Below are 12,342 nucleotides of genomic sequence, written 5' to 3'. Positions count from 1 at the left end.
ACGCGCGCGTTATACAGTCAAAAATTTGGTTCTCCATTGCTTTTCCAGTTTTGTTTTATTCCAAATTTGGAGTTACTTTATCATAATAAAAATGGGGAGGGCTAATGGAAAACGAAGAAACCATAGGAAAAATAGAATGAATCCCATTCAAAAAAAGGGCTTTCTGGAGCAAGAGATCCCTTTAAACAACAGTGAAGCAGCTCTACCTTTACTCAGTCGGGTATGTTTAAACTTTTAGGAATAGTTGTCATAGCATCTATGAAATGTTATCTTAAACAGCAAAGTACGCTAACTCTTCTAATTAGCTTGACAATCCAGAAATAAAAGAGCGATCTTGGGCTTGCAGTGCTATTTCAAATATCATTGCTAGTTGCACTGAAGGTCGCTTATATCTTTTGAAGAATGGTTTAGTATCTAAGCTTATTGATCGTATTAGTGACGATTCTGTAGAAGTAGTAGTTGAAGCTACAGGCGCTCTTCGCAATCTGGCTATTGAGGAAGGATACTCTATTTGTATGGATATGTACAGAAAGAATGTGCTAGCACCTCTACAAATTTGGCAAACAAAGATAGTCCAAACCCTTGACGAAGCAACTGAAGGAAAAAATGTTTTAGAAACATATGAAGATCGCAGCACGTTTAGCTGCCTATGTGCTATCGCAGAGAATATTAGTTCCTTGCTTGTAAACTTGGGAGAAACAACGTCACAAGTAATCAAAGTTCTAAACCAGAAAAACACATTGGTTTTTCTTTCTCGTCTATTAATTCCGGAAGCTAAAATTCCACAATCTGTTCAGGAAATGGCTTTGCAGGCCTTCTTCACTCTTACTGATGATAATGACGATGGCATAATTACTTGGATTCAAAATTCATCTGACTTCGCGTTAAAGACAATAAATCAGATTTATCTTTACTTTTCATATCCATCGTGTCTTGTCCGTGTCTACTCAATTGGTATTATATATAATATATACCAGTCTGGCTTTGTTAATAAAAAAATGGAAAGTGTTGTTAAAGGAATTAGTTTGTTTGACTCATTCATTCCAGAGGCACTTCCCATTTTATCTGATTTACTTCCTTCAGAAGAGAACTATAGGAACCTTGTCCGACAGGTGTATGACAAAGATACATATTTTAAGACCAAAAAGGATGATTTAACACTCTCATCGGAGCTTCTAGTTATTCCAGCTACTTTAGAGCTTATTTCTTCAATGACTTCACTTTTACAAAGTTTAGCTGACGGTACCGATGAGCTAGAAGAACAAGAAGACTCATTAATGGAGGACGAGGATTTGAGCTATATGGATGATATGTCTAACGTTGTTAATGAAGATGAAAATCTTATCATTGATGAGATTCCATCGAATACACCACAAAAGGGTAATTTTAAACTTGTCGAGTATATGTTAGATCATGTTTTACCTAAGGTAATTACTTATTGTGTTGTGGCATTCGAATTCTCTTCTGAAGAGATTCCATCAAACTTGAGTAACTACTTTCAAGAAGTCGGTGATCGAACTATTGAATGTCTAAATAACATCTCGTGGTCCTGTAATAGTGTTTTTGTTGAGTCTTCGGAAGCTTTTACTCGTTGGAAGCTTTCTGCAGGTAAAATATTACAATGGATTTTCCAAACTATCTTTTTGAGACTAGGCTTAGGAGTTTGGCCTTTTAGCTCAGAAGGTTTCACAACGGCTTGTAGTCTACTCTGGTCTGTCTCGAAGCCCTTTCCGGCTGAAATTCAAGTTCTTTCAGTAGATGATATTTCTACCTTGATTTTATTCAGCTCGACTCATGGTTCGTTGGAAGCACAATCTAGGTTGCTCGGTGCCTTTGGAAGTTTAGGACGCTGTGGCAACATACAAATAAACCAACTTCTTGGGCAGACTTTAATGTCATGTGTAATAGCTTCTGATCCAAATCCTCTACTTGCAGTGGAGGCATTGAATGCCATATTTGATGTATACGGCGATAAGTCATATCCATATGATGCTCCTGTTTTTAAGGGATCCGGATATCTTTCACAACTTTCAGAAGCCCTACCGCGATTAAAAAATATGGTGAAAAAAATTGACCGTCGTCGAGAAAAGCATTTGCGGTTCCGTGCTGAAGAAGCTTTAGAAAATTTAGAATCTTTTATAGATTACAAACATGCTGAATATGCTTCATAATACAATCTTTTTGAAAGGTTTAGCTTTTGTTTGTTTTATTTTAATTATTTTAATTAACTAGGGTGGTACATTTATTAACTTGGGTTCCTTTTTTTCTTTTAGATTGGACAAAAGAAGAAAAAAACATTTACTAAATAGTTTAAAAAAGAAAATTGACCAATCACACATCCTTCATAAAACAAGTAAACGTCGTTGACATATATGTACATAGTAATCTGAGATATGAAAAGTGATGTCGAGATGCTTGACCTTAGCAATGAGATTTAAAAGACATGTTATGACTATCGAGCCATCCAAAATTTATATTTGACCAAGAAGCATCTCACTGACATAGGGTGCAACAGCAGGATTTAAACTACTAACCTCTAAAACACGACTTTCAATTGCAGAAAACAGCATCTTACCTTGTTTGGAGCGTACAAGATTTCTTAAGACCAGAGTAGCAGTAAGTGCAATTCCAGTTGCATCGCCTTGATCATCGACAGCTGTTAGTAATAACGGGATACGGAATTCTCTTGATGGAGATAGTTTTCGTCCCTCAACCAAAGTTTCTAGTGAATCATCATGAAGGTGCGTAACGATGTGAGACAACAACTGATAATGCGACAGCTCTGAAGCAGGCGTAAGCCTTTGGATTTCATATTTACAATCGCTCCACCTGCATTTCCCTGTTTCCAATATTTGTGGGAATATATGCATTTCCTGTAAATGAGAATGTAATAATGGAGTTCCCAATAAGAGCTCCCCACACTCTTTCCCGCTATCTAAACACCACCGACACGGTTGATATCTCATTCCATTTACAGAAGTAGGAAATTTACGACGCTTGATACCATTTATAACGTATTCAACCGGCAATTGAGGGGTCGACACAGTCATCGCACGGGCGTTATAAAAGGCATGACTTGATACTTTAATAAAATCGGCAGGACTTATACCCATAACATTGGGCCCCTGAGCACGTTCCATGTCGCTGCAATACAATTGCCAAATATCTGTCTGTAAAACATAATCATCAGAACTTGGTTCAAAGCAACACCTCATCCATTTTACAGACCGTTCAGGTTCTCTCATAGCTACCAATTGCTGTAGCTCTTCCATAGGCAAAGAAATGGAAGATGTGGCTTCATGTTTTACAGCAGGGTTCGATTCACTATTTTCAATTGTCACGGTCATAAATCTTTCTTGGGCTTGATACATCATTAAACGTATTAATTGATCAACGAGCATCCACGCTTCCTGACTTGCAAGTAGATTTGATGTATTGGTTCGGTAGGTAGTATATTGATATAAAAAGTCAAGAGCAGCGGCAACAATTTCCTCATTGTCCGTTTCCACTAGAGCAATTATGTTTGCAATTACATTAGATTTTAGATCTTGTAGCAGTCGATTGTTACGATCATTAAGAGCTAAGCGCGCAAGGGTGCGAAGAGTTGCAATTAAGATTGAATAATCTGAAGAATTAAGAAACTCACAAAGCGCCAAGTAAAATACATTTTTCTCGTCCTCAACATGAAGGTATGAACTAATCATTTCTGAAATATCCAAACAATAGTGTAAAAACTCCAAATTATTAAACGTTTTTGCACATCGAATGGAAGCTTCTAAAACTGAAATGACAAGTTTGGTTTGGGCAACATGCTTAGCATTTTCAACACTAAGGACAGAATTACGGAGGACTAAAGCAATTCCGATTGCTCTATCCATACAAAGTGAAATGTCTGTTAGGTCTGAAACTTGCTTGGCTTTTGTGACTTGGAATCCTAGACTGTAAACTAAACACTCTGCAAGTGACGGTAATCTTTCCAACTTAAACTCCTGATGCCTTTCAAAGGAAATTTTGATAAGATGACCAATAGCCCAGTCAACTTCTTTGTCTTGCTGAGACTTTAGGGCCAGCGCAACACGCACTAGCAATGGAGGACCAGGGACGCCAGCACCCAAAGCCGGAGGTGTCAAATTTGAATTACGGTCAATATACTTTTGCAAACCTGAATCCACGGGTAAGGGATGGAAGGGCACTGAAGGAAAAGTTGTAGATGCAAAATTTGTAGAATTTGGAAGAGGTTGAGAAGCAGAAGAGTTCATAGCTTCATTTATTTTTTTTTCAATACCATTCTCTTCGTCCTCCTTAACAAGGCTTTTATAAAATTTTTTAAAAGAATGAGTCTTATCATTGTCTATAATGGTAATTGGATTCGTTGGCTTAGGTGGAGAACAAGAATTAAAAACCTTTACACGTTCAAGAACGTTCTGCCTGTTTTCACTTAGTTCTAACGTAGAAGGAGGAGGTAATAATAGGTGCCAATGATCATGAATTTCCCATGAAATTAAATATTTGAAATACACATTTTGCAATATGCCAGCAGATCTAGCCGGGTCGGACTGATTGAATTCTTCTGCAATATTCGTCCAACCGTCTTCAGTCGCACTGACAGCATCATAACCGCCGCGTTTAATGACCTTTTTATAAAGCTCATATAATAAAATAGGTTTTCGCCCAATTTTAGGATTGATATCTATTGGAACGCTAAAAAGGATTAGAAGTGGTACACATAGAGAATTAAAATAAGGATTACCTACCCTCTTTCTTGGGAGAAAGACTCAATTAGGCTTAAGAAAGAGTCATTTTCGTTTGTCAATGATTTATTACTATAAACCGGCTCTTCTACTGCTCCCTGAATGACTTGTGACATGAAGCGCGCGTCGTAAAGTAAGTAGGTGGTCAAAAGTAGTATAACGAAACCTTTCACAACTTTTCGAAATACTAAGTGGGGGAGACCTTGGGCAGTTGAAATGAATACATGGGGTAGGCAATTTACAACAACGAACACTACATTTCACTATACTATGCTGTATTAAATGTATTACATGTCCCCATGTTCTTCTTTGTATGAGTAACTGGTTCTACCGATACAACAAGCTTTCTTTGAATTTTGATTTTTAAATAAAATTTCATATCCATTATTTCCGTTTTATCTTTCAACTGTCTATTAAATAAACTTGTTTTTGTGACTAATCTACACTTGTTTATTCATATCATCTACTTAAGAGAATGTACTGAGTACAGAAAATGCTTATCGCAGTCTAACGATGTTTTGTAATTTTGCAAAGTGTATATGACCTTGATGGTATATATCTTTAGTCTCTAGTGGGGTAAAAGTTCTCAAACGGGGGCCAAATTGTATTATTACTTTGGAAGTAGTATCTTGCTGTACAAAAGTATAAAAAAAGTCTCACATATTACCTTTACCACCAAATATCTAGACTTGCCAAATGGAGCAATTTTCGTAAAATAATACAACAGATATAACTTGCTATTCCTTTAATTATTATTACCTTTACGTTCAAAAGACAATCCATTTGTACTGAATGGCTGATCCACTATACTCTTCGTTGAAAACTGTCAATTCAACTTCTAAAGTGACACCCGAATCCCTGGTATTTCAAACAAAAATCCTAACACCTGAAGAGGCAAAAAATGTTATAAACGAAAAAATTGCTTTCAAACCGCTTTTACTTGTCCCTTCTCTAAACTTAGAAAAACAAGGAGATCGAAAAGAGTCGGTTGCTTCAAAGAAAAGGAAAAAGTTGTCTTCAAAGGAGAAAAAAAAGCTGCAATTAAATGTTGTTCCAAAGATTGCTGACTATAGCCAATTCAAACATTTACATTCCATGTGGTGCTCTTACATATTAGAAGTGATAGCAGGATGCACAGGTGAATCTTTAATGGCCAAATTAGCAAAAGCAGAATATCAAGGTGCATATATGCAAGTTCTTCGGAGTAAAAGTACTACGCGAGTCGGACTTGAAGGTATTTGTATCCACGAAAGTAAACATATGCTCTCTTTAATTACTAAAGAAAACAGGGTTGTTCGTAAGTACCATTTTCAAAACATTGTATTTTGAAAAATATCTTTGCTGAGTAACTTTTTACTAATTCGTCTAGGTGTTCCCAAACAAGATTCTGTTATGAAAGTTATCGTTGATGTTCCCCAAAGGAAACTTGTTTTTGAATTGTATACTCAACATTTACTATTGAGAGCAGGTGATAGATCGAATAAGCGTTTTAAATCGAAAAATACAATAGATCTCTGAAAGTTGTTAATTACGTGATTCTCTTAGAGAATCGTACTTGCGATTGATTGAAATGGAATACTAGAGTGGTTTCTTTTTATTAGTGTATATATATTGGCAATTTCGTACAAATACTTAATATTGCTTACAGAGCACGCAGTGTAGACAATAACTTGTTCATACTTGGCAATATTGTATGTTTGCTGTATATTGTAGAGCTTAAACGACGCCAGTCTCTAAAATACTTTCAGAGCACAGATCTTTTTCCATTGTATTTATTGATCCAACATTTTAATACTAATTTTCGTTTACTGAATTTCTAAAGTATAAGTGATAAATCGCGCCTTTATGCAATTCTTCGCTATAAGATTATAGCCTTCGATTTTTTGATTCACGGGCAATAATATAAGATGTTACTGAAGTGTACGATAACTAAGACAAGTGAATGGAATGCATAGGATAAAACGAAGATTATGTCAAAGTCGTTTAAGAGCAAGATATGCTTTTGGGATTTTTGTTTGAAAAGGGACGTAAGTAACTTGTTACCTCTGCAATTGGACTGATTTAAGTGCTATGTAAACTACTAACATATCTTGAGTAAAAGCTTGTAGCTTTACAACAAGGTCTCATTTGCCTTCGTGATTTGAGCATCCTTGTATATTTTTTATGGATGGAGTGGGATGCTGATGATTTGCTAATAGAACCGACAACAGAAGTGGAGAATGATTATGAGGATTTATGTACTCAATGGGTGAATGAGCGAATGGCTCCGGATTTGTTGCCTTTTGCTGAAGAAATTGTAAGCAGAGTTCTTGATAGAATTGAAGCACAACGAGAAACTCTACAATTGGCCATTGGAACAAGTAGTGCAACTAGTTATAGGAGCGTACTAATGCAAACCGAACTTGAGCGAGTGAAGTTTGTTTTACGCTCGTATATGCGAACTCGAATCAATAAAATTGACAAATATGCTCAATACATTCAATCACATCCTAATTTATTGTTGTATTTGTCATCTCCAGAACGTCAATATCTTTTAAGGCACCAGCAAATAGTACATCGTCATTACATGGATTCATTTTTACGAGAAGTTCCTGCAAAAATGAATAAACTTGATGATAAGGTCGGAAATTTATCAATGGTAGCATCACCTGATATGGATACTGCCGTGTTTTGTGTGGTCAACGAGTCAGTCGAAGAAAACTTTCGAGTTTCAGAAAATGAGTATATAACTCTCGACAAGGGAGATGTTTTGATTCTTCGGTACTCTGTTATTTCTGATTACCTTCGACTTGGTGTTGTCTCACTAATATAATCCCGGCTATTAATTAATTACTACAATATTTCACAGGCTGTAGGTTGTACTGGATTGTTATTTAAAGTTGAATTTTCGCATGTAAATGTATAATTTGATCAACAATACAATATCATTATCTCTATTTTATAAGCTTCAAAAAGGTATAAATGATTTATCTAACTGATGTGATCAGTTTCAACAGTTTGGCAACCATATTTTCAATCAGGCATTCATATTAGTTAACGGTTGGAATAGAAAATGTTGTTCGCCAATGTTGAATGTAATATTTACATTTTCTAAACCATCCGGGGAATTGCGAAGGCGATCAATAACATCGTCTAAAAGAATTGCTCGTCCTACAGCAGAGCCGTCTCCAGTTTCATGGTCAACATGCAATATATGTACATGTAAGTGGTAGTAGGAAGGTAAATCTAGAGGAATGTCAGTAAACTATTTTGCTTTTAAATTATAACATACAATGGACAAACATCTTTAACTGATTTTTATCTACGGAAAATTGTTTTGGGACTTCTGTCAAGACTTTATTTCGAATGTTTTCTAAAAGAGGAATATGCTTATATTTCAAATCACGAATACTTGCAATATCCGTTGCGTGAACAATAGCCATTAAATTCAGAGCAGACATAGTTTGGCGATCCCACTTTCTAATTTTTGTTAGTAAACTTACAAAAGAACTTATATATGGTAAAACATGCACCCAAGTACCAGGGATGACTATTGCTGATAGATACAATTGGCATGCATTTAAAGGATGCAACTAATAAACCATTTTGAGTTATTCTTACAGATCAGGAATGACAATAAATCCATTCAGGGGATCCGGATCCTCAACGACAATACGCTCGGCCTCAGCTTTATGAGTAAGGATGTTTTCAACCCATTGAATTTGAGGACCTCTTTGAGTTTCAATAAACGGCTTAGTGACTTTTAGATACATTTCCGGCGTTTCACACACCATTCTCTTTTTTTGAGAAGAATATTTTCGTACATGCTACATACGGTTAATAGAGAGGAAAAATTGGTATTTTCTTACAGTCTCAGAAGCCGGCCAAATTAGTGTGGACTTCACAGAGGGCAATGTAGAACAATCTTGAAAATTAGTGCTTAGAAACCAATGAAAAACATCATTGTTTTCTACGAGTTTAGTATCTTGTAGAAATGTTGCCAGTTGGTCAAGCTTTATCGTGTTCAAATCGAAAGCTGTTTTTTCGAGCAAAAGTAATGCTACTTCGTTTCTGATTTTTCCGTACAAGGTTATTATTTTGCTTTTGGTATCATCTTTTAAAATTTTTTCGAATTTAAATTCTTTAAGCAGTTGTATTTTCGCGGCAGAACTTTCTTCCATTTTAAATTTGTCTCTTCTTGGGTATAAAATATTTAAACGTCCGTTATGTCTTACCGATAGAAGTAAAAAAATCCAAAAAGATTGAGAGGTACAACAGCTTTTGAGATGCTGAGACTAAAGAGCTTGTTGCAAGGCTTTAATAGGTTGATTCTACTACATAATATTTCACTTACAACAAAAAACTAAATAGTATTCGTAAGGTTAAAGGGAAACACGCCTTCTTATATAGTACCTAAAACAAATACAAATTATAACTATCAAATAATTTACTCTAAGTCTTAAAATCAAAATTTTTTTTTCTGTCAGACACCGCTACATAGAATCTTAATATCGTAGTGACCTAAAAAATTACAAAACAAACCGGTAATATCACATGCCTAGAGTTACTTCAAAATGTATATTGAGAATTTAAAATTGTGAAATAATTAATATATAACACAAACATTAAATCTATAAAGTAGTTATTTTCAATACTTATAAAGCTATATAAACATCTTTTCGTACGCGGTTGCTATTTATTCTAGTAAGACACAACTCGTACAACCTTTTAGACATTGACCAACCCGAATTGAAACCGAACCCTTATTCACAATTAGCATTTGTCTATACCTAATTGTTTATTTTCTCGTTTACGTTTATTATTTACAGGTGTTATATTTTTTTTAGTAAAGTTTAAAGGTTTTTTTTCCTTTTTTTAAGAATCATCTTTTCCTGTTAAATTCGCCTTTTGGGGAAGGAGGGTTAAGGTTAAAAGTTACGAATATGCAAACCCTTCTTTTCTACTTTTTTTTTATAAACTTGATTTTTGCCCACGATCTCAATGTGAAGACATACAAAGTAGGTGGTTTTGTTGCCATCAAATAATTGTTGATAACTGGGATTTTTGCATTATTTGGTTACTAACTTATGTATTAGCCTTGTACAATTCCTTCCGTATTCTCTGAACAATTTACTTCTGAAGACATCACAACCTGGCGCTCTCGATGGCGTGCTCCAGTGAACAAAGATTTGGGGGTTTGGGACTTGGTTGAAGCACCAGGCTCCCACTTAAGAGATGAATATGGTTTAATTACTTTGAAAAGTAATAAACCTCATATTCTTATAAGTAACCTAGAAAATCCTACTACTCGACAATCGTCATCAGTACCAATTGTATTATCATTTCAAGTTAAGCCAACTAAGCCGTGGACCTGTGGACACGCTTATGTTAGTTTGGTACACCAATCAAACCCAAAGAATGTTTCAAAAGAGCCTCCGTCGGTGATCAGATTTGGCGTGAAAAAGTGCGGCATGTTTGACTACATTTCATTGTCTATAATTAGCTATGATGGTAAAGTTTCCTGTCATCTGTATGATGCACCGCCTTCTGGATTGGTTGAAGGAAGAACCAGTATGTATACTCTTTTGTTGCAGAATACAACCGTAGTTATACGAAGAGATCAATCTGTTGTTTATACAGGAGATGTAGGGACGAATTTTTTCCACTCGCCAACAAAATGGATCACTCATAGTAACGTTTCGAATGGATACTATACAAGTAGAAACATCATGTCCTTTCTTCTATCAAATAACACCAACACGTCGTCATATCCATTTAGTGTTAATGGCGTAGAATTGGATGTTTGGAACGAGAACGCTGGCGTGTTTATAAACAATATATACTTCGGATTTTCTTTATCGGATGCTATGAAATTTGAGAACGAAACTTTTATCGCAAAAAAAATACTTGAAAACAGCCCTTGTCCCAATCAACCTAGTATCCAACCATTTGGGATATTAATGATGCTTGTTAGCACGATTTACGGAAATTTCAAAAACTTGTACAACTGTATCAAAAGAAATACCATTGGTTATATTTACAACTCTATTTATGACTTCTGGATCACTGAAGGTATGCTTTTCCCAATGAGGAATATGGATATTTTTAAGATCACAGCTATATCTATTGGGCTTAGTATTCCGGTTTTTCTATGGTTGTTAAAATAATTCCCATATGGAGCATTTTGTTCTACTTTCTCATATATATTTTGCAGATGTGATCCCTATGATTTTGTATGGCTATTCATTTGAATACTTTCAATGAATGTTTTCTCCTGAAAAGCCATAATGTTCGTTAATGTAATATTATTATTAGACAAGTTTATTTTATTTAATTTATCATTGTATTTTTTTTTCAAGTTAATTTTTCAATTAATGGTAATTATCTTGCTAATTTAATTACTTATTTCACAAAAAAATATATGAATACATTTATTTTCTTGTAAATCCAATGTTGATTTACTGGAATCTACTTTGTGTTTATAAATAAGTCGAGTAATTGATTGTACGTTAGTATTCAGCTACAGCTGTTCATTTTTCGATTATTGGAACTATATTCACTACCACCATTAACTAACATGGTGGCCTCATTAATTAAACGAGCAAAAGCTACATCTTTACGAAGTTTATTTCAAAAAAATGAGATGAATTTCCAAAGCATTAGATTTAATATCCATCAATTTTCTACCCAACCAGCTTTACGATCCGAAGGCTCTGAATTGATTTTTGGTGGACGATCTTTCGATTCATTGCTTTCTTCCATTAAAGAAACAATGGAAGAGAAAAAGAAAAAGAGTTCTTCTTTTGAGAAAAGGGATAAACGGCGTGTTCAGCTAAAAGAAAAATCCCCACTTCGCACTCCGCGTAACAGAACACAAATAATCGATGCCAGATCAACGAGGAAGGATACCGAGAACGAGAGTCTGAGGAAAAATAATTTTAAACGAAGAACACAGTTTGCATTTACTGGAAGAGCCACTAAGTCCAATGCTGGTGTTATGGATGTGCAATCACCATCTACAATGTCCACATCAAAGAATAATGTAAGAAATGCTGAACGTCCAGCATCAAAAAAGCCCGTATTTGGCAGCAAGAAATATTTTGACGTTATTAATGACAGCAACGTTGAAAACAAGGAAGAGACTAAGGATAGGAACTTAGATCGTGCTTTATCTAAGTTTACCCAATCCAGAGAGAAAAATGAGCAGAATCTTTCAAGTAAAGCGTCAGTTTTAAGAAACAAAAAGTCAATCTTGTTAAAGAAAAGAAATCAAGATGAAACTCAACTGACTACTGAGGAGGATTTTTCTGCCAATAATGATTCTACCGCAAAAATAGAGACCAGTATCCACGACCACAGAGATATTTCTAGAATAACACCTTTTGAACTTCCTTTTGTTAATCCAAAGCTGTTTGCTAGCTTTACTCCAATGTCGGTAGCTCTACCAGCTGGACGATTACTACTAATTAAACAGTTGCAAGAGAAATCTACCCAATCATCTTCTATGACAGGTCTCAAATAAAACCAGCTTATTGCCAAAAGTAGATAATACATTCATCTACTCATATTTTTGTCTCATACTAGCATAAAAAGTATAAATTAATTATGATTT

General features: G+C 35.1%; 7 protein-coding genes and 10 long non-coding RNA genes across 17 annotated transcripts; 9 read left to right on the top strand and 8 right to left on the bottom strand.

The window, feature by feature from the left end:
• The first annotated feature begins 57 nt into the window (after positions 1 to 57).
• syo2 (ARM-like repeat-containing protein) lies at positions 58 to 2,351 on the top strand. The gene is made up of 2 exons (NM_001022117.3): positions 58 to 220; positions 306 to 2,351. Exons 1-2 carry the CDS (start codon positions 92 to 94, stop codon positions 2,169 to 2,171), a joined length of 1,995 nt encoding a protein of 664 aa, NP_596198.1. The 5' UTR covers positions 58 to 91; the 3' UTR covers positions 2,172 to 2,351.
• Positions 2,154 to 4,881, bottom strand: rsc9 (RSC complex subunit Rsc9). The gene is made up of 2 exons (NM_001022116.3): positions 4,755 to 4,881; positions 2,154 to 4,701 (listed from the first exon to the last, which is right to left on the bottom strand). The coding sequence occupies exons 1-2, from the start codon at positions 4,865 to 4,867 to the stop codon at positions 2,472 to 2,474; spliced, it is 2,343 nt and encodes a 780-aa protein (NP_596197.1). The 5' UTR covers positions 4,868 to 4,881; the 3' UTR covers positions 2,154 to 2,471.
• Positions 2,437 to 2,781, top strand: SPOM_SPNCRNA.5888. Its single transcript, NR_195239.1, has one exon. It is a non-coding gene; the product is annotated as a non-coding RNA (long non-coding RNA).
• Positions 3,018 to 3,231, top strand: SPOM_SPNCRNA.5887. Its single transcript, NR_195238.1, has one exon. It is a non-coding gene; the product is annotated as a non-coding RNA (long non-coding RNA).
• On the top strand, positions 3,629 to 5,130 carry SPOM_SPNCRNA.5886. The gene has a single exon (NR_195237.1). It is a non-coding gene; the product is annotated as a non-coding RNA (long non-coding RNA).
• A 28-nt stretch (positions 5,131 to 5,158) lies between these two features.
• On the bottom strand, positions 5,159 to 6,232 carry SPOM_SPNCRNA.5885. The gene has a single exon (NR_195236.1). It is a non-coding gene; the product is annotated as a non-coding RNA (long non-coding RNA).
• Positions 5,410 to 6,434, top strand: pop4 (Rnase P/MRP subunit). Its single transcript, NM_001355792.2, has 2 exons — positions 5,410 to 6,048; positions 6,121 to 6,434. Exons 1-2 carry the CDS (start codon positions 5,544 to 5,546, stop codon positions 6,267 to 6,269), a joined length of 654 nt encoding a protein of 217 aa, NP_001343005.1. The 5' UTR covers positions 5,410 to 5,543; the 3' UTR covers positions 6,270 to 6,434.
• Positions 6,354 to 6,747, bottom strand: SPOM_SPNCRNA.5884. The gene has a single exon (NR_195235.1). It is a non-coding gene; the product is annotated as a non-coding RNA (long non-coding RNA).
• A 96-nt stretch (positions 6,748 to 6,843) lies between these two features.
• Positions 6,844 to 7,667, top strand: sld5 (GINS complex subunit Sld5). Its single transcript, NM_001022114.3, has one exon. It carries the CDS (start codon positions 6,919 to 6,921, stop codon positions 7,561 to 7,563), a length of 645 nt encoding a protein of 214 aa, NP_596195.1. The 5' UTR covers positions 6,844 to 6,918; the 3' UTR covers positions 7,564 to 7,667.
• Positions 6,908 to 7,459, bottom strand: SPOM_SPNCRNA.5883. Its single transcript, NR_195234.1, has one exon. It is a non-coding gene; the product is annotated as a non-coding RNA (long non-coding RNA).
• Positions 7,607 to 9,041, bottom strand: nhm1 (m7G(5')pppN diphosphatase). The gene is made up of 4 exons (NM_001022113.3): positions 8,600 to 9,041; positions 8,352 to 8,557; positions 8,023 to 8,210; positions 7,607 to 7,976 (listed from the first exon to the last, which is right to left on the bottom strand). The coding sequence occupies exons 1-4, from the start codon at positions 8,909 to 8,911 to the stop codon at positions 7,768 to 7,770; spliced, it is 915 nt and encodes a 304-aa protein (NP_596194.1). The 5' UTR covers positions 8,912 to 9,041; the 3' UTR covers positions 7,607 to 7,767.
• SPOM_SPNCRNA.5882 lies at positions 8,822 to 9,073 on the top strand. Its single transcript, NR_195233.1, has one exon. It is a non-coding gene; the product is annotated as a non-coding RNA (long non-coding RNA).
• A 387-nt stretch (positions 9,074 to 9,460) lies between these two features.
• SPOM_SPBP4H10.19C (calreticulin/calnexin-like protein) lies at positions 9,461 to 11,092 on the top strand. Its single transcript, NM_001022112.3, has 2 exons — positions 9,461 to 9,748; positions 9,827 to 11,092. Exons 1-2 carry the CDS (start codon positions 9,674 to 9,676, stop codon positions 10,895 to 10,897), a joined length of 1,146 nt encoding a protein of 381 aa, NP_596193.1. The 5' UTR covers positions 9,461 to 9,673; the 3' UTR covers positions 10,898 to 11,092.
• Positions 9,684 to 9,893, bottom strand: SPOM_SPNCRNA.5881. Its single transcript, NR_195232.1, has one exon. It is a non-coding gene; the product is annotated as a non-coding RNA (long non-coding RNA).
• Positions 11,093 to 11,294: 202 nt separating the features above from the next.
• On the top strand, positions 11,295 to 12,311 carry SPOM_SPBP4H10.18C (uncharacterized protein). Its single transcript, NM_001022111.3, has one exon. The coding sequence runs from the start codon at positions 11,308 to 11,310 to the stop codon at positions 12,250 to 12,252; it is 945 nt and encodes a 314-aa protein (NP_596192.1). The 5' UTR covers positions 11,295 to 11,307; the 3' UTR covers positions 12,253 to 12,311.
• On the bottom strand, positions 11,378 to 11,883 carry SPOM_SPNCRNA.5880. Its single transcript, NR_195231.1, has one exon. It is a non-coding gene; the product is annotated as a non-coding RNA (long non-coding RNA).
• SPOM_SPNCRNA.5879 lies at positions 12,016 to 12,247 on the bottom strand. The gene has a single exon (NR_195230.1). It is a non-coding gene; the product is annotated as a non-coding RNA (long non-coding RNA).
• Positions 12,312 to 12,342: the final 31 nt, after the last annotated feature.

This window comes from Schizosaccharomyces pombe (assembly GCF_000002945.2).
Source record: "Schizosaccharomyces pombe strain 972h- genome assembly, chromosome: II".
Taxonomy (NCBI): domain Eukaryota; kingdom Fungi; phylum Ascomycota; class Schizosaccharomycetes; order Schizosaccharomycetales; family Schizosaccharomycetaceae; genus Schizosaccharomyces; species Schizosaccharomyces pombe.
Note: the sequence above shows the minus strand (reverse complement) of the source record. Positions and strands in the feature narration are given on the sequence as shown.